Here is a 21,319-nt window from a genome sequence, read left to right as displayed (position 1 = left end):
AATATATGTTCGGCAGAGCTGGTTGCCAAGGCTGTAGATACAAATTTAACCTGATTAAGTTAACTTCTCAAAAACTGATTTAAGTGATACTACTTTGTGTTGTCAATTCAAATTTATTCACTCACTGAATGCAAAATGCCCCATTTAGCCAATAAATTCAGACTTCAGCACTTGACACAAACCTCAAGAAAGGTGAGACAATCAGCAAATGTAGAAAGATGAGCGTTTAACATCACAACAGAAAACAAGAAACATAAAGTTAGCAAAAAGCAACACAATATTCCTGTAACAATAACCACACAATTCATAAGGCTGCCCATAGTCCAATATAATGTTTGAATGCCCTTGACCCCAAAAATATTTCATAATTTTTAAGATGCAATCATTTTTGGCTCTAATTATAAGTTGTTTGTTTTCATTTTTCACTTGTTGTGATTCCAGGAAAACATTAGTAAGAAATGGCAGGGTGCACCCTTGAATTCTGCTTTTGGTCTGATGAAGAACCACTGTTCTAGGATGTCCTGGGTGTTATGAACTACAATAATAGTTATACGTGCTTTAGCAAACACCAAAACTTGTTGTATCTTTATATATTAAACGATCACTTAAAACAACATGTCCCACTCTTCTTGCGACACATCAGCACACCCTGCTCTCTCAGATCTGTGACACCAGAAGAGCACAACACGTGTGTGTCTGAACATTCATCTGTGTTCAACTCTCTAAACTCAGCACATACGCTTGAGCAGCCGAAGTGAAGTGAAGAACGCCATCAGGTGGATCAACACTGAACCGTCTGAACCACTCTGACAATCCTGTGGTTTTGACATTGTGCCATTATTTTCATGAAAGTTAAAGATATTACACAAAATATTTTTCATAATGTAAGAAGAAACAAAAACAAAAAACTTAATTGCACTTAATTTAACAACAGAAAATCCTCTTGTTTGGAGAATTATAATTTTTTTGCTTTACAGTAGACTACTACGACAATATGTGTATAATGTGCTCATTGTCTTGAAAATAATGCCCTTTGTCACCCACTTTAACATTTTTACATTTCATTAATCTGAAATGTGCATATACAAGCATAAATAAATAAATAAATACATAAAGTGTCTGAAAAGCATACATCAAACTTTACGCTAAAATTGTTCATGTGTAAAAACAGAAGCTCCATATCTGTAATGCTTGTTTTAGACAACCTACAATGTATAACTTAACGTTACTTCATCACCTGGTTAATTTTCATACTCAGTAGGAATGCTTTATTTTAATTTAAAGATATGCATCTGCAGTCTAGCGATCCAGAGTGTTCTTGACATCTGTAACAAAACATCATTTAGCAAGTATTCCATTATTAATGCAATGAAATGTTCATAATGTAGTAACTTTACCTTAACAAAACAGGGTTCCTTAAAAAAACAACGTATATATTTATAAACCTAGTCTTAAGTGATAAAGAAGACCTAAATATACAATTTAAGCCATTTCTTATAAATATGTGACTAATTTTAGAGAAAACATGATTAAATAAATCATTGGGACATAAAATTCCCATGTATGCCTAAAACAAATTAAAAAAAATATCCACCTAACTATTAAAACAGTCACATGTTCAAATATAAGTGAGGAATTCATGTAATGTCAGATGACTAAACACATCATGTACAAATCTGAGCCTGAACATTATATAACGGCCAGATCATTAGATATATATTCAGGTTAACATGGCTCCGAGCAGCCAAAAATCAGGTGGACACAAACCTCTTTGTTCATCAGTCTCTTCATGTTTCGTTGCGCACTCATCTGGGCAACTCATTTCTTCACTCTGTTCTTTAATAAACATCTTGTCACACAGATGTCAGTGGTCTTCAGCTGGAGTTGCTCGGTCGGATTGCTCAAATAATAATAATACAATTAAAAATCAAGTATAAATAACAAGTCTAAAATCCTGTTGCTTTTACATAATTTAACAGCTCATAATTTACATTACAGGAATTCCTCACTTCTATTGGATCATGGGACTGTTTTAATAATGATATGCTATATAATATGTTAGATATGTTTTATTTCTTTCGTCATAGCAACACGAATAGTCTTAATTAATCTTAGCTAATGCATGAAAATTAGAAGCTGCATCAGGGGCACGACTAGACTGAACTTAGGCCTGTGATTTGTGTCATCTATCCATGTTAGAAGAGAGGAAATAGATGAATGAAGTTGTTATTTTGGTTTTCTTTGCGCACAAAAAGTATTCTTGTAGCTTCATAAAAGTATGGCTGAACACTGATATCACGTGGACTATTTTACCGATGTCCTTACTATGTTTCTGGGCCTTGACCGTGGTAGTGCCGTTGCTGTCTACGCAAGGTCAGAAAGCTCTCAGATTTCATCAAAAATATCTTAATTTGTGTTCTGAAGATGAACTAAGGTCTTACAGGTTTGGAATGACTCGAGAGTGAGTAATTAATGACAGCATCTTCATTATTGGTGAACTAGTTCCTTTAAGGCTTTCATTTTTTCACTTGAATCAGAGGTCACTCCATCACAAGGATTTGCTTCACCTAAAATGAAAAATATTGACTTTATTGAAGGAGGAAAAACAACAACAACAACAAAAAACAAACAAAAAAACAATGCAATACAGTATATTAAAGGTTTTATGCACTCATGCACCAGTGTCCCATACACATCCTCTGAGTGACAGCATCATTATGTGTTGAAGAGGAGGAGGCCTGTCGGTCTGAGACTGAGCAGCAGAAGAGGTGCGGCAGAAGAGAGAGAGAGAGAGAGAGAGAGAGAGAGAGAGAGAGAGAGAGAGAGAGAGAGAGAGTCTGGGGCTCTTCCGTCGTTCACACACTGCATGGGTTGGGCAGAAGAGAGCAGCCGCTCTGAGACACACCTTCAGCTGTTCCTGCGTCAGTGTCAGCTCGCTGGAGATGGATGAGGAGAGCCACGGTAGGACGCAGTCTCTGCTTCATGTGTACAGTGCTAACAATGGCATTGCGCGTGCAGGGCATGGAGGAAATACTGTACATGCGTGTGTTTCTGGAGCCGTTTCGCAGTGGCGCGATGTTGATTACTCATGCATTGTTTGTATGGGAAACACGTTTGATATCTCTGAGGATTCGGATGTGTTAAGTTTTTGGCATGCCTCAAACAGGTCCTTTAGGCTTACCGCGGATTCTGAACTATTGAAGAGCTTCTAGCTTTAAGTTAGAAATTTAAAGGTAACTGATGTACGTTAAGGGCAGGGTAAAGCGAGCTAGCGTTATACTTTATACTAATTGTTATTTTAAATACGTGTTATGTATATAAGTAGGCTATATTTTAGCCTAATTTCTTTTTATTACACATTTATATAAGGTTGCAATTTAACATGCTACATTTAAAATATATTAACTTTAAAATGTCATATCAAATCACACTCTGTAGTTAAATTTCTAAACAGGTACTTTACATGTGCTTTAGTATGTTAGTCAACACATCAAAAGTGTAGGCCTACTTTAAACTACAACAAAAGATGATTCAGACATAATGATTTAAAGTATGCTTTAAAGTAAAGCTTTTAATTTGACATTATTATAATTTAATTTTAAGTGTACTTAAGTGTGTAAAGAAACAGTCATGCCAGTGTGTTCTCTTAAGTGAAGTGTGCACTTACCGTAAGTGGCTTTTTATTTCAGTAATATTATCTGTATTCAAAGTTATTTTAAAAAATATGAGAAAATAAAGGGAAATACTTTTAAGATTTTAAGTATACTATGCACTAACATTCAGTTAAATTAAGCACACTTATTTTACACTGTGCACTTACATACAGTTTAAATAAGCACAGAACTTTACTAAGTCCTTATAGCTACAATCCCACTTGTAAAAGAGCAAACAGTGTACCAAGCTCACAGCAACTTTGTTGAGGAAAGCATGATGCCTATCATACAATTCACTTGGAGTTCTGTAACTGATGAATAAAAAAATATGCAATTCAATGATAAAGATATTAAACCCCTTTGTGTAATTGTGGAATGTTCTGATCATGATAAAACTGACCAGTTACAAAATGCTCTGCTTCAGGATAGTGTGTGCTGTTTTTATGATGTTCATTGCAATGGAAAGACTCTTCTCAATTATTCATTGTTCAGTTTGCTGAGAGCAGAATGCATCCCAAAATAGAAAAGATGGTGAGTGTTACAGGATGCAATTTGTTGCAGCCTCTTCAAAGAAATCGCATGGTTAATTGCAGTTAGTTTGATGGAAAGTTCACTGGGAAATTTTGCTAGTATGATAAAACTACAGAAAACTCCAGGCTGAAGGAGACTAGTAAGCAAAATCCAAGCAGTCATTAACCGAGAGCATTGTCTATTTGTAACAGGGTGAGCGAGACATGAGGCTTGCGGGTCCATTTGCAAAGCTTTATTTGAAGACATGCTCAGAAACAGGCAGGGATGAACACCAGCAAACAGACAGGGCACAGGCAAGACACAAGAGTAATCCGTTTAACAGGCATGGGTCGATCGATGGAGGACATAATCCAAAGGGTTTGATAAAAGGGGTAATCCGAGGAACACAAGCAATAGTCCAGGCAAGGTGCATAAATATTCCAAAGAGAATACGGAGCAGAAGAAGCCAGACAGAAGACCATTATAGCGGGACAGAAGACCACAACAGCGACTGGAAATTAGGTGTGTTAACTGAAACTGGACTGGTAGACATATCAGTGACTGAAACTGCACAGACAGATAGTTCAATCAGACATATTATTTGAAATTAGTGGACAGACAGATCATTCACAGACGGGCTCCCTAGCTGTGACAGGACAGGCAGAGAGTTCAAAGACGGCTTCCTTAGCCATGACAGGACAAGACAAGAGTTCAGAAATGGCCTTCTCGGCCAGTTCAGAGCAGGACAAAAGTTCATAAGTGGTGTCCGTAGCCATGACAGGACAGGCAGAGATTTCACAGATGGCCTCCTTGGTCGGAACAGAACAGGACAAGAGTTTATAAGTGGATACCACTGACACTTCTGGAGGCTCTACAGCCGTACCATCAGGAAAGTCTGATATACCGAAGGGGTGACCTTGATGATCTGGGTGTAACAGACAGGATGTGACGTGACTCTGGACGAACAGCTGATATGTGACCCTGGACCACAAAACCAGTCTTAAGTTCATGGGTATATTTTAAGCAATAGCCAAAAAAAAACATTGTATGCGTCAAAATTATCTATTTTTCTTTTATGCCAAAAATCGACCTCTGGTGTCAAGTGGACGGAAATACATAGACAGGATTTGTGACACTATTAATATAAAGTTTTGTCCAGTACCTTCAGTAGTATCATCTTTTGTATGACCTGAAATTGCTAGACCTAAATGTACCTCATATGTTGCTGAGTTTTGAAGTCGAGCCATTTTGTGACCTCCATTTATTGCTTGGCGTACAAAAGTTAATTGTGTGTCATTTCATAAACACTCAGAACATCAAACCTGTTGTGAACAACAAAACTATAGGCCTGTTTGTTGAGATGAATTAGTTTGAGGTTACCGGTGGAAATTGAGTAAAAGTCTGATGCAAACTGTTGAGGAATAGATGATTACATCATCATAGCACGTCACTGACCCAGTGTGTTTTGTCTGATCGGGTGTTACTTTGCAGAACTGTTTGCTGTCTTCTGTATGTATGTGTGAGGTCAGTGTTGTAACTCAATACTAGATCTCCAATCATCTCTCAGTGTTGACATTGACTGTGCATCAGCTCTTCTCATAAATGCACAGGAAACTCAGCCTGCTAAAAGATGTTTGAGCTTCAGATCCAGTTCTGATGTGAGATGTAACATCTAAACCAGCATGAGGGAGAGTTTATGAGATGTTTTTGTCCATTTTTGAACTGCTGTGGGCTGAAGTTTTGGCCGCCCAATAGCTCTCTTCATCCCACACAAACAGCACTCTCATTCAACACACCCGTATAAACTCACAAACACCTGCGGGAAGACTCCGCACCACATCCGCACCACATTTATAGTTTCATCCTGCCAGACACTTCAGATGCTTACAATACCAACTGAAACATACATTTCCATAACAAATACATTTCCATGCCCATTTACTCACCTTCATGTTGCTCTAAATCAGTATTCTGCGTCTGTGCATTGATGTTTTTGAACTTACATCAGATGAGATCAGACAGTAAAAACCCTGCAGGTGAAATACATTCTCTGTTGAAAAAAAAAAAAAACAACCCAACCATATGCTGGTTAGGAATGTTTTGAAACATGGCAGCTGGTTTAAGCCGGTTCTGAGCAGGAGCTAGTTGCTTTATTACCAGCACATGACCAGCTTAAACCAGCTCAAACCAGCTGCCATGTTTCAAAACATACCTAACAAAACATGCCTTACTGCTTATTTCTGAAAACTTTAAAAGTACGATTTGATTAATGTGAGTTTGTGTGCAGTTTGAGCTGTTCTCTGTGTTGACAGATCTGTGGGTGAGGAAGACAGGAGGCTGCGTAGGAGGTGCTTTAGCACTGCATAGCACAGTTCTTCGTTTGGAGAGAAAGACTCTGCTAACTGCTATTTTTCCTACCAGTTTTCAGAATGCTGTTGAAACGCCCATACAGCTCCTGAATTTGATGCTAAATAATGTAAATCAATTTAATGAAATAGAAAACTGAGACTTCTGTAAGAATTGTTATTATTTAATTTTTCAGCCAAAAAAGATTAGGGTAGATAATTAGAATACCTGAAATTACCACATATATAGTGGGATAGAAGACTGTAAAAATCATTGAAGGGGCCCTGTAAATGCCACCAAAACACTGTTAGGATGACAAAGGAGGAAGATGACATAATAGATTTGAAGACATATTCATTTTCAAAAAAAAACAAAACAAATGTATCCAAAAAAAAATTTAAGAAGTACATTTAACAGTATTTTTCTCCATTATTTTATCTTATTTTATTTTATTTTACAATAAACATATATTTTGGTACCAGAAAAAAATATCTAATCTAAAAATAAATAATTTTACTAATTTCCCTTACAGCCCTGTTGTCTTAGCTCAGCTCATGAAAAGGGTTTTACATACAGTATCATCTACAGAGTTGGGCATTGGGTTTGCACTAAAATGTTATTTAAATCAGAGGTCTTTAGTCCTGCTCCTGAGACCCACTGTCCTGCAAAGTTTAGTTCTAACGTGCTCTAACATGTTATAATTTCCCTGCCATTTTTCTAGTGATCTTAAGCACCTTGAGCTAAATTCAGGTCTCCAAGAGCCTGGTGGAAGACCCCTGATTTAAATAAGAAGTTACTAAAATCAAAGTTCTGTTATATCAGTATTGCATCCCTAAGAAAAGACTTCAACATCACAATGTTTTAAAGAAAAATCATTCCCTAACAAGTTAATGACTCTCATCGGTAGTTTTGACATTTAACGTGATGGCCTTTGAGGGGCGACATTGTAGCATAATTTAAGTCCCCTGTGTTGCATTTCATCAGCATTTTCACAACACCTAAAGGAAGGGGGAAAACTGACTGCATAGATATTGATGTTATGATATAGCCATGACTTTGAGATGGCATGGGATAGGAAATATACATGTGTGGTGCATGCATTTTAGAGGTATTCAGAGCTCTGCATTCTTTAACTCTATTCATACTCAATATTATATTGCATATAATATTCTAATCCAAAAAGTAGTGTGTTTTGTGTGATGGGTGAAAGTGACAAAATAGCCTGCATTGCATGTCATAAAACACAAGGAAAAACAGCTAAATACCACAGTCTTGGTGACAAGTAAATATATCAGTAATAAAAATGAGCGGCAGAATTTCAAGGGAACCTTGTTTGACCTCTAAACAGCTTCTTCGTACTGTCAGAGGGTGACGTTTCTGAGTGTTATTTTGCTTGATATTTCTTTCTCAGCAGCAGAATAAATGGCAGATCATAGGGAAGTGAACAGTCAAATGTGAGGAGAGATGCTGAGTTGACAGAAAGAGCTCTGCTGTCCTGTGGCGTGTTTGTTGTGCAGCTGCAGCATTTTTATTCCTTTACTTTGCAGCTCATGCATGAGGCGTTTGTCCCCTGGCATTTCTCTCATGCACTCTGAACTCATGATTTTCTATGTATCGTTGACTGTGACTGACAAAAATACAGTTGGCATGCTGAAAGATAATGGTTGAGGTATAATGCATTGATATGTGACCAGTGAGGGGATTCACCACTAATAATGGGCACAGTTGGTCATTAAAGCGATTGACGTTAAAAGACAACACTTGTTTCTTTCCTTACATGGTTGCATTTTAGTGCATGTTTATATGCATTGCTTTAAGAAATAAAGAGGGGCGGGGATAGTTCTGGCAGGCAAATGTTCAAAAACTGTTTCTGTATGTGTTTCTCAAAGTGTCTGATTATAAATAATAGATAAAACAACAAACCAGCAGGTTACTGTTTGCCACCCAGTTACCACGGTATTCCTGCCACATGTTGCCAAGCAACTGCATCGTTGATAGTATTCAGAGGTTTAACAAGGATTAAAGTTGTGAAAATGTATTTGGAGGAGTCACCTTTAATTATACAGCGCTTTTAACAATACAGATTGTATCAAAGAAACTTCACATTATTAAATAGGAAAATAGTGTCAATAATGCAAAATGACAATAATAAACACTCAGTTTTCAGTTAAAGGCATGTGGACACAGACTGGATCTGGTGGCTACGGTGACCTCAGAATAAGAGAGAAACAGACTAATATTAGCGTAGATGCCATTCTTCTAATGATGTAACAAGTACATCGGGTGTTATGGGAAGTGTTCCTGGTTCCAGATGTCCTAATTAATGCAGCCTAAAAATACTTAAACAGTTTTGAATATTAGAAATGTGTTAGTATGTTATGTGTAAACCAGGTTAAAGAGATGGGTCTTTAATCTAGATTTAAACTGCAAGAGTGTGTCTGCCTCCCGAACAATGTTAGGAAGATTATTGAAGTGAAGTGACGTGCCATTCCCTCAGTCGCGGCCGGGCTCGCTGTCACCTTACGATTGAGGTTGTCGGCTGACTGCGAAGATCATAACTGATGGACAACTTTGCCCGGGAAAAGACAACAGTAGTCCGGTGCCGAGATAAGGAAAAGAAAAAAAGCCCAAGATGAGGCCCGTGCATCACTTTTAGGTACTTTTTATAATCCCGTGAAACGTTTTGGGATTTTGATAACATTAAGTTAATAGAGTGTTTTAATGTATAATAATATCACTGCCGAATCTGCCTGAATATTTTAGAGTTTCAATGTTCCGTTTAATTCATTTAATTAAAATATCCACTTAATCTTTCATTTTTGGCCACCTTTTTGCGATAGAAATACTAGCCTCTATAATTTCTTCAACAAAAACATGTGGACATCACAACCCTTACAAAAACTAATCCTTTTTTTTATTGAAGTAAAAAAATTTTTTTGTCATTTCTGAATGCTTGAGACTATAAAATTAATCAGACAACTGTATTTGTAAAATCATAGCCATACTGTAGGTGACTGTCTAGGGAACAATTGTAATTTATAAATAATAACTGTTTTATTTTTACATGTTCATTTAATTTTCTGAGTGCTACTGCTAAATACTATTGTACCTGCAAAACACTGTTTATTTTTATTTGTGTGTTTGTAATGTGTATCTTATTTTTTTTTTTTTTTTTTTTTTTATAACAAAGACAAAATAATTGACTAATTGGCTAATTGAGCAAAGTGCTTCCATTTATTTTATTATTGTTAGTAGTTCAAAAATAAAATAAAAATATCGGATTGATATCGCAATCAGCAAATAGCCAAAGCTGCGGCATCAGTATCGGTATCGGGACATCCCTCGTTAGAGACTTGGACTTGTAACCAAAAGGTAGCAGGTTCAAGTCTTGGTGCTTGCAGGAGTTGTGGGGGGGGGGGGGGGGGGGGGTTGGCTGGATATATAGCCCTGGGCGCTGGATATAAGGCACTGAACCCCCAGTTGATCCCCGGGCGCTGGATATATAGCTGTCCACTGCTCCAGGTGTGTGTGCACGTTGTGTTCACTTCTCACTGCTGTGTGAGTGCACTTGAATGGGTTAAATTCAGAACACCAATTCCAAGTGTGGGTTACCATACTTGACAAATGGATGGAGGAAAATGTTTTAAAGAGCATGAGAGGGCTAGGCGAATTGTTAATTTTGTTGTGATAGTATGTCCATTCAGCAGTGGAAAAGGTTTGTCCACCTCCTCTGACGACTTTGCCACATTCTTCATTAATACAATTACAAACCTCAGTGCACAATTTGCCACACCACAAACTGACAAACACATCTTACCAGCAAACATACACTCTAAGGCATAAGTCTCTAAACTCGTCCTTTCCAGTAATCCTACTACTTGTCCACTTGATGCTATTCCATCTTATCTCCTTCAAGCCATTTTCCTGCCGTTGTACCTGCACTCACTCACTTCATTAACACATACTTTCACACTGGTGTTTTTCCCTCAACATTTAAACAGGCTCGCATAACCCCACTACTTAAGAAACCCACTATTAACTTAACTCTTTTAGAGAACTACAGACTGGTTTCCCTTCTACCTTTCATTGCAAAAGCACTTGAACGAATTGTGTTCAAACAAGTCTCTGCCTTTCTCTCAAAGAACAACCTCGTGGACAGCAACCAGTCTGGCTTCAGAAGTGGACATTCGATCGAGACTGCATTTTTCTCATTTGTTGGAAAATGGCATCTCAGGATCCGCATGCCAGTGGTTTGAGTTTTACCTCTCAGATAGGTCCTTCAAGGTATCTTGGAGAGGTGAGGTGTCCAAGTCACTATTGGGGTGCCTCAAGGCGCAGTTCTTGGACCACTTCTCTTGTCTGCCTACATGTAATCACTAGGTTCTGTCATTCAGAAAGTAGGCTTTTCGTATCACTGCTATGCTGATGATACTCAACTCTACCTCACATTCCTTCATCAAACGCAATGCCGACCTCAGACGTCATCTGCCCGGAACTGCTTCTATGTTCAACTGTTGGCACAAACTAGATTAAAGGGATTATTACATTTCAAATAAGGTCGTTTTTCTTACAAAAACGCATCGATTCGCTACAGGATGACTTTGATTTTCCCCCGGAGCCGTGTGAGACACACACACAGCAGTGGCAACTGTTCGTGATCTAGTTACACCTCCAGAAGAAGTATCACATGTTAGTTTTCCAAATTGCTTGTCTGTTTTAACCGATGCTGCCTTCACGTGCTATCAGGATGATCGTGAATGGGAAAGTGGGAGTTAAAATTTCATATGAAAGCAATGTGAAGTCGACCGCTGGAATTAGTCAAGCTCATAATCACAAGTGGGGCTTATAAAGTTTGTAATAGCATGTGATGGCACCATGAGTTATTTTTTTATTGCACCGTACTCCCATCTGTGTAATTTATAAAGTGCATTTTTTATGCACAGTACAATCAGATGACTGACTTTTAAACCGAGTGCGTTTTCTGTGAAGATAACATGCTTGTACTAATAGTGGAGTGTTTATTTGCAAAGACAAGGACTGGTATGGCTGGAGCTTGAGCTCTTTGAAGCTCAGGCCTCTTCCCTGGAGCATCAGCTCATTTGCATTTAAAGGGGAACACACGAAAATGATGCGTTTTGGCTCATACTCTAAAAGTGGCAATTTTAAGTGAAGTGACATTCAGCCAAGTATGGTGACCCATACTCAGAATTTGTGCTCTGCATTTAACCCATCCGAAATGCACACACACAGAGCAGTGAACACACACACACACACTGTGAGCACACACCCAGAGCAGTGGGCAGCCATTTATGCTGCAGCGCCCGGGGAGCAGTTGGGGGTTCAATGCCTTGCTCAAGGGCACCTAAGTCGTGGTATTGAAGGTGGAGAGAGAACTGCACATGCACTCCCCCCACCCACAATTCCTGCCGGCCCGGGACTTGAACTCACAACCTTTCGATTGGGAGTCTGACTCTCTAACCATTAGGCCACGACTTCCCTGTAAAAAGATGGAGCGCTTCACGGATTTGCGTGTCATCCTTTCGCAGGGCCATGCTAATCTACTCTGTATCGATCCAATTTTAGTATATGTGCCGCCGTGGCGAGCATAAAATTAAATAAGCTATAAAATTTAATAAGCTATAAAAAATATCTGTAAAGTATTTTGAGTTAAAACTACACATGCACACTCTGGGGACATCAGAGACTTATTTTACATTTGTGAAAAGGGGCATAATAGGTCCTCTTTACATTTTTTTTGACATCTTTTACAATAACGGACACATTTTTACAGTGGTGTTAATCCTTTTTTGTTTTTCTTTGTGTTTGTTTGTGCAGACTTCAGAGCGTGAGTGTGTGACTGAAAGAGGCAGATTAGGAAAGCAGAGAAGCGGAGCGAGAGATTACTAGCAGTGAGAGGGGAAGAGAATTACATTGCAGTTTTTACGGCAAGTTCTGAAAGAGGAAACAAACACGCAAATTGCATTGTGAAGTACTGAACGTGTCACAGAGAAGTTGAGAATGTCAAGCAAGGCATCAACGCACACATAAACATGACGACTTAAAGAGGAAGAGGACTGTGGACTTCATTCAGATTCAATGCTGTGACATACTGAGACATGACAGGCAGGCTGGTTTGGGTGTGTGTACTGTAGATTGACCCAAACACTGAAATTGGGGAAGGTGAAAAAACGGCAAACACAGAGCAGAAAAACATTCAATCTGAGGACATGGGGAGTGTTAGTGAATTGTGTGTGTCCAGTTTTCAAGTTTTATTATGTCCAACGTTACCAAGGAGTATTTCAGGTAAGAGCTGTCTAATCTTTTATAGCATTGTAATCATAACCAGTATGTTCTCTATTGATTCTCTGGTTAACAGAACCATTGTTATCATAATTACTGTTGCTCAGCATTGTGGTGTTACTTTAAGCAACCAGACTTAATTTGTTTTGACTGGCAGATCAACATAATCCCACTGACTTGCACTAAAGGAAATACATGAGACATGAAACAGAATATCATACAGAATTTGAGTTGTCCTCTTTTTACCTGAGCCAATAAGTAGCATTTCCAAAGCATGTTTTGCATGCTCAATCTCCACTGTACCAGTTTCTATCACTTTGGTACAAGGTACAAGTGTGCAGTACAGCATTATTGTATGCATTAGAATCAACATGTTATGGAAACGCAAATGGAAGGACTTAAAAAGAGGGAGTTTTTTTCTGCCTAATGAACCTGTATGGTCACCTTAAAGGATTTTTAGTCTCACAGGCACCAGTTGAGAACAGTGATCAGTTAATGCCATTAAGGGCTATAGGCAGATGTAATCCCTCAGACCCAATGGTCAAGAGAGTTTATGAGCATCTTCACCAAACCTTTCAAGATCACACAAACTGAGTGTAGGTGTAGGTCTTATTACTTGGTGTCCTTGGTCTCTGTCTTACAATTTTACTGGAATAGTTCATCCAAAATCAGTACATTATTCAAAATGTCATGAATCTAGGTCTTGAGGGGTCTAGTTTGGGTCTTTTATTGGTCTAGCTCTTGACTAAGAGATGGTCCTGACTTAAGCTGTCTCAGGTTCACCAATACCAATGCTAATGCCAGCCAACAAGATAAACTCACGACAAGCTAAAAAACTGAAAACCAATGCTTTATGCTCCTGCAGAAGCCACAAGTCAGTGTGATTGTTTAAAACTGCCATAGCCAGTTCACTTCATACTGTAAGTGGCCTTGATTCTGGGAGAATTCTCCCCATTGCATTACTATGTTGGGCATTTCAGAAAAGAATAATAATAATAGCAAGATGTAAGCCAAACCAACAAGCTCCAAGATGAATCGCAGCATTACAAATTTGAAAGTGTATGATGATGACGAGAATGCAAGTGTGTACTTATGAAGACTGAACTACTTAATACACATATAATGATGCCAACAAATCGGACTGTATTTTTGTGTCTCCCTAATGTATTTGCTTCTCAGCAAATACCAATACTGGCTCTTCTGCTTTTATGTTAACTGATAATGTTAGCCTTGCGGTTCCCTTTTCTATGTCTCGAATTAGTTGAGGTGGAACGCACTTCAGGATTCTGGGTTCTGTTGTAGTACCTAACCAGGAATGTGGCAATTAATTACAGAAGGACTCACAGTGGTAAAGAAAACAGCATTCTTCAAAAGGTGCACATTTGTTTCATGTGATGGGTATGACATTGCTCTATGAGTCACTTTCAGTTAGCATGTTCACTAGGCTGCCACACTGAGGAAGTGAATGGAGGATTTTGTAACTACGTCGAGTCAGCAGAAAGACCGTGTCCGGGCAGAGGGTGGTTATGAGACAGGAATTTCTGAACTTGAATACTCTGGTTTGTATGTTGAGTTGGTGTGATGCAAATGTACAGAGCACCACAGGGGATTTGTTCCTGTTGTGTTGGGAAATAGAGCTTTGCTCAGAAATGTCGTCATCTGGTGGAGTTACAGTTCATGTGAGTTCATGCTCCTAAACGGTGTGATTCCATCAGCTTCATCACGCTCCAACTTTAACAAAAGATGGTGGTGAATTTGAACTAAAGTGCGAATGCTGTCAGAGAGTCTTGCATGACTCATCTAATGATTGGATCACAATTCCATAGGCTTAGTCATAGCTACATTGTCAATGTAAATGTATAAAATAAAGTGCTGTAAATGCTGACAATTAACCAGGCCTATATTTTGCCTCTCATCCAGTCTTCCCCCAAAGCATGATAACCTCCAGCTAATTGGCACAGTGACAGCGACTATGAGTTTGTAATGAATTCCATGACAATGTTGTTTTAATTGTCCTCTGATAATTCTGAGATCGATATCATTCCAATGAAATCCCTGTGTATTTCAGTTCAGAGCAGGTGCTTTGAAATTATAGCTGCTGTGCTGTCCACTGTGTGACATGGAAATTGTTCCCTACGTTTGATTTTTGGTTGGAGACAGCTGGAGGCGGCTCTAAATGCTGGGAACAGATCGAGACAAGGGCTTATTACTCATGACTGCTGGAAAAACACAGTGGGTAGTGGAAGAGGTGGACATTCTTGATTTAAGACACAGAATGCAATACTTGTTGTATTTGTCATAGCTGCTTAAGATTTTGTAACACTGTGCTCACTAGGGTTGAGGTTCACCAGTTAACATGAGAGTTTGAGTCTGTTGTGGGGAGAGAGTAAATGTGATATATATTTAATGAGTGTTTTTTACCCACTTAAGTTGGATTTAAGTACAATATTATATGTACTGTAATTTCATCGTTAGTTTTATTATGTTTGAAACATACCTCTGAATGTACTGACAAGCATTTTTGGTAAACTAAAATCTTTGCTCTTTTTGTTGTTTTTGATTGCTTCCACTGTCCTCATCTGTAAGTCGCTTTGGATAAAAGCGTCTGCCAAATGAATAAATGTAATGTAAACTAAAACAGTATTATGTCATTCCTATCTTGTGTATTTAAATACGTCTGTAATTACACATAATAATGAAGTTGCAATTTAGTACATTTAAAATATGTTAACTTTAAACGTAATATCAAATGATATGCTACTATTAGAATTGTAATCAAGTACTTTACATGTGCCTTAGTAAATTAGTCAACACATCTAAACTTATTACAGACATGACAGAAGAATATTAAAATGGTGATTTAAAATGTATTGTTATGTGTGTATTTATAAGTGTATTTAGTCTAAGTAACATTTAATTACACTATCTGTAAGTACATTTAAGTGGCCTTTAATTTAATTTGTGACCAAGCACTGCAGGTGCAAAGGCACCTCTTGTATCCATTAGTCTTCTTCTTCTTCCTCTTCTCTTTTTCTCTTGAGTCTATGGCAGTTCATAATCACTTGCAGGAAAGTTATGAAATTTGGCACACAGATAGAGGATAGTCTCAATATTAACCATAGCAGGTTTGGAGTCTCTCAACTCAAACTCTCTAGCGCCACCAACAGCTCAAATTTGAACTCATGTTTATGTGAATATCTTTTGAAACCAAAGTTCAGAAGCAAAATAATTTTTTTCCTTTGATACTTTGGCTCACGTTGAGTCAAATGCACATCAAAATTAAAATGTTGAGTCGTATTTTTTGTTATATATAATAATAATTATGTTTTTTCGAACTCTTCCTACATATTGTCTGATTTTCACTGAAATTGGCTCAGATCATCTTCAGATCATGCTGGCCAAAAGTTATTAAAAGCTTTTTCATAAACCCTCCTCTTCTTGAATAACACACAAACCAATTTAATTAAGAGCGTCTATCTATCATCTAGCTCTATCTCTGCAATGCTGTCAAGTATTTTGACCAAACTTGAACATTTCATCATAAGATTCACCTGAGGCTACATGCAGTGTTTTGGCACAGTGTCATCTACTGGTCAGGACAAATGAAAAATGTCTCTGTTTTGATTGACTTAGCCTATTTTAATGAAACTTGTCTTGTCAGATTCCTTGGATCATCCTGAGAACATTGATACCAATTATAACATATTAGGTCGAAACTTGCAGTCCGCCATTTTGAATTTATTTTAAAAGATACTTTTTCAACCTCCTCCTATACCGTTGGTCTGATTTTCCCCAGCACAAAGTTAGCAAAAAGCTTTTTAATAGAACAAACTGTTCTCAAATAATGCATCAATGAAATTGTTGGCATGATGTCGAGCTGGTTGCATATTGTCACCAAACTTTTTATGTGTCGTCATTGTCAGCTCACAAGCCCTTTCTTTCCTATATTTTCCTAATGACAATTTTATGATTTGTGTACTACAAACACTTTTGTTTTCTTTTTTTTTATCACAGAATAAGGGACAAAGTATTTTTCTATATTTTCTAAACTGTAATAAATGCCATGTCAATTGGCACCGCATTATTCAGATACTTTATTTATTACCTGGAAATGACTTGCAAAAACTCACAAACCATATATTATCACAATCTTGCATGTAGTGACCTCACAAGAGAAAAGTGAAGCCAAAATTTGTGATTGGGTCTGCAGGAGTTTGGGGCGGGACTTTGATACCGAAGCTCCACCTCATGATCACTACTGCGCAAACTCAGGCTCCACATGAATCACTAATGCGCAGACTGCACATTCAATACAGTTTAGCTCAACTCATTTTCACAAGTGTATGATAAATAGGCACTTTTCTAGTAATTTGTTAAAGTCTTGAGCCTGGTCCCTTTAGAGTCCAGTGATAAACAGTGCTTGAAAATCTGCCATGTTGGCCGTCTGCCTCGCTGAACAACTTTGGGATGAACTGGAACAGTGAGCCAGGCCCCATCATCATCTGTTAACTTCAGAGCCTGATCTCTTGAGTCTTGATGAACATTTAATTTCAAAGTATGAGGGGGAAAAAACAGTGCTGCTGCTCCTGCATCTATCCCAAAGACCAACAGTTCAAAACAGAATCTAACCTTGTCTCATCAGGACAGAAATGCAGTAAACTCTTTTGACAGCACACATGCAACATGTGAGTGGGGATCTATGATCTAAAGTGGGACATTGTGGCTCCCCGCTGTTGTCAGGAAATGCCCACTGCTTTAATCTCTCTAGCAAGGTCAGAAACTGAGAGGAACCAGCTGGAGAGCCAAATCCAGGACTTAGTGGATTACTGAGGCTCTCATGGCCATGCAATAACCTTAATTCCAATTGATTTCCTATCAACGTCGGACATGAGTTATGAAATTTACTGTATACTAATGAAATATGGCGTAAAATATATTATTTGATACATGTTGTCCTTGAATTAGTCTTTCCCTTGAGTCTGCTTAAGATAATTTAATTCGGCCCTACAAATGCACAATATAAAATGGGCTACAAAACACATGAGCAAAACAGTTGGAATAAGCAGGAGAATTTTCTATTATTATAACAATGCCTTTTTTGCTGTTATTTTTCTGTGACTACTTCTAGTGATTTGGGAAGTTTGACAGCCGCCAGGAGGAGCCAGTAGAGAGGAAAACATCTCTATCAGTGTTTCTTGGAAAGTGACAGCATATGTGTTTGAAACATCATGAGAATAAACAATCACCCAATGACTAGCAGTACCTGTGTTTCAGTCTCTGTTTCTGTAGTTTCATGGCAAGCTCCTCCTGAAAGCCTCTCTCTTTATGTGCTGTGCTGTAAGTTCCCAGTAAGAGCCAACAGAGGTCACTCAATGCATTTCCCTTCAAGCTGATTTTGGTCTGTCAGTGCATTCTATTCAGATAATATTTAATTAAACGTTTGTATTCGCACTTGAAAACCAATGGCAATGACTTACCTGTTGGGCTTTCTGACAGTTTTCATCCTCTCCATTCCAGTCACCTGGCTTCACTGTGGCAAGTTTGTTAAGGATTTTTAAAAACATTACTGACCAGTACTGTCTTAAATACTTACATTTCTGACAAGCTTTTGCTCTTTTCAAGTGTACTGTACAGTAAGTCTATGGACAATCTTTTTAAATGCAATTTTACAAAACAAAATCAAATTCTTATGGTTGCCTGTTTATGTTTTCTAATGGGTGTCTGTTGCGCTGGCACATGCAGTAGGTTAATGCAGGGTTCGATCTGTTAAAAAAAGAAAAAAAAACAGCATATGCTGGTAAGGTATGTTTTGAAGCGTGTCATCTGGTTAGAGCTGGTTATGAGCTAATCCTAAACAACTAGCTGCCAATCAAGGACTAGCTTAAACTAGCTGGTCCTTGTTCCCACAGCGTCATTCCACTGTTCCCGACACTGCCTTGAGAAACAATACAAGGAAAAACAACATTCCACAAATGCCGCTATGATAACAAGCCAACAATCACATTTACAAAGCCATCTGAGAGCATGGATCCGGTCGAGTAGCAGAATCCTGCAGATTTCAGAACACGCAGACCTGGTTTGTTTTTAAAATAGTTTGCTATAGCATTTGCACAAACCTTTAACCTAAGAGTTGACTTAAGAGTTGGTTTGAATGATCATATGGCTTGTTGAGGAGAGGTGTGCTATACTTTGCTGAGAATGAAGATGAACGATAAAACGAGTCAAGACACATCACAGACTTTGAAGGAGGAACCTAACTCGATTTCTCTTTTCTTCAGAAAATGTGGAATTTTACCAAAGCTATCTCACGACCAATTTGTATGTATTTTACAAGGTGGCTAATCCGTATGAATTCGTACTGCACTCATACGATTCTGTATGATTTGTCTAGACCCCAGTGATGCGTAGGTTTAGGGGCGGGGTTAGGTGTAGGTCATTCGTACAAATTCATACGAATTGTGCAACTCTTAAAATACATACGATTTAGCATAAATTTGCCACCTCTTAAATATGTACCAATTGCCGTGAGATCAGGCTGAATTTTACACAGAAACTGGTATTTACAGCACATGCATTTTACACAATAGCAGTGTGCGCGGCAACCTTAGCAACAAATCCTACGTCAATTTGACTTTAGATAATATTTACATAAACATCAGATTTCCAGCCCACACATCCAGACATCTAATTTGCATGTTGAATGGACTGCATAGTTCTTTATTGCATATTAGTTTAAAAATTCACTTTTTGTAAAACTGACCTGGCATCTAAAAACAAAGATGTCTTGTTTCTGTGTAGCAGACGCACTCAGAAGGCGTTCTTCACATGCAGTACTGTTAGACTGGGACACAGCCGGGATATTTGTTTAACTGGACAGGAATGAGCTCTAGTCCTTGTGAAAAGGAAGTGTGCTTGACTGCATTAAATGTGCACATGTACTGTGCTTTAACACAGATTTTAAATGATTATATTTTAATAATCTTAAATTGACTAACATCCTAAAGCACATGTAAAACACTTGGATATTATTGAACTGCAGTATGTTATTTTATATTACATTTAAATGTAATACATTTAAAATTTACTAAATTGTAACTTCATTTAAAATGTGGAATTACAAATATATTTCATTACATTAAACACAAGTTTCAATAGAAATGACATTTAAAGCATATTTTAGTTTGCCATGAATGCCTATTGGTACATTTACAGTAACAGTAGCCTTTTATTCAATGACATTAGTCCTGCTTAAGTTGGTTAAAATAAAATTCAGATAATGGCATTTCATATAAATGTAAACTATACTACATTTTCATTTAATTTGCACTTGCGTAGGCCGAAGTTATTTAAAAGTATGCCTATTATTTCCATAATAAGTAAAGTGAATACTCACTAAAACGGAGGCTTTTCCTCTTCCTTTTTTTCTGTTCCAGAAAGCACTTCGGCTAAAGAGCTCCCCTCCGTCATTATTACGTCTTTATTTATTGTGCAACAACATACTTATCTCAACATGCATGAGTGTCTGTCTACTAAGGCTTTTGATTTTATCTCAAATAGGTAGCCGTGGCAACAAGCTTATTTAGCACACTAATGTGTGCACTCATCACAATGGCTAGAAGTATGTAACTGTATTACAATAAACAAGAAAAAACAAATCACGTTTCCAATTATAGGTTATATAATATGTGGCAACCCATGCTTAAACAAACAGCAGGTGTGGTGTGTCCTCCACAACATTGTTAAGTGTTTAACAACCGTTTTCACTATACCCAATCTTCCAGTTTAGTAGTGCACACCCTTCTTTTATTAGCATGATGAATCAAATTCATATGAACTTCATTGAATTTAGCTTATAGGGAGAAATGTGCAACTGTATGGCCATATGCACATCTGTAACGCTACATACATGTACGACAATTAAACACATACAAAAAGGGATCATTCTGCTCAATGTACCCTTGTACACTTAATTGTTTGAGTAGCTGATCATGTGGTGTCTGTCTGACATTGCTCTCGGCTCAGGGCCACACACACACACACACACATTCAGGGCTGTTCTCTGTCTGCGTTCGTCATTTAGTCTCCCTCACACACACACACACACACACACACACACACACACACACACACACACACACACACATTCAGGGCTGTTCTCTGTCTGCGTTCGTCATTTAGTCTCCCTCCCACACACACACACACACACACACACACACACACACACACACACACACACACACACACACACACACACACACACACACACACACACACACACACACACAGCCAGCACAGGGTGTGGATGGAGAAACTCTATACTGTGGCTTTGTCTCAAACCCTAGTAGGCTCCCTACCTAGACAGCTCCCAGTCTGAAGATCCCAAGTCCCTTCAAAGTATTTTTTGTGCTTAATGAAGAAAATGTTTTGTCACAATCAGGCGTGAGTTTAATTTAGTCTGTCATGAGGAGTTTATGAGAAATCATATGCTAGCTATGTACACTCATACACTG

General features: G+C 38.1%; 1 protein-coding gene and 1 non-coding gene across 3 annotated transcripts in view; one reads left to right on the top strand and one right to left on the bottom strand.

The window, feature by feature from the left end:
- The first annotated feature begins 2,833 nt into the window (after positions 1-2,833).
- The window catches only part of cyth1a (cytohesin 1a), a 45,510-nt gene continuing 27,024 nt past the window's right edge, over positions 2,834-21,319 (top strand). The window contains exon 1 of one of the 2 annotated variants that reach the window (XM_059557501.1): positions 2,834-2,961. In XM_059557501.1, the coding sequence (XP_059413484.1) occupies positions 2,943-2,961 (19 nt within the window). In that variant the 5' untranslated portion in view covers positions 2,834-2,942. Of the gene's footprint in view, positions 2,962-12,497; positions 12,813-21,319 lie in introns of those variants that run through there. The other variant, XM_059557499.1, reaches the window with a different exon arrangement.
- Positions 12,011-12,116, bottom strand: LOC132150841 (U6 spliceosomal RNA). Its single transcript, XR_009436020.1, has one exon. It is a non-coding gene; the product is annotated as a U6 spliceosomal RNA (small nuclear RNA).

Source organism: Carassius carassius, chromosome 9, assembly GCF_963082965.1.
Source record: "Carassius carassius chromosome 9, fCarCar2.1, whole genome shotgun sequence".
In the NCBI taxonomy this organism is placed as follows: domain Eukaryota; kingdom Metazoa; phylum Chordata; class Actinopteri; order Cypriniformes; family Cyprinidae; genus Carassius; species Carassius carassius.
This window is presented reverse-complemented; position numbering and strand designations above follow the sequence as displayed.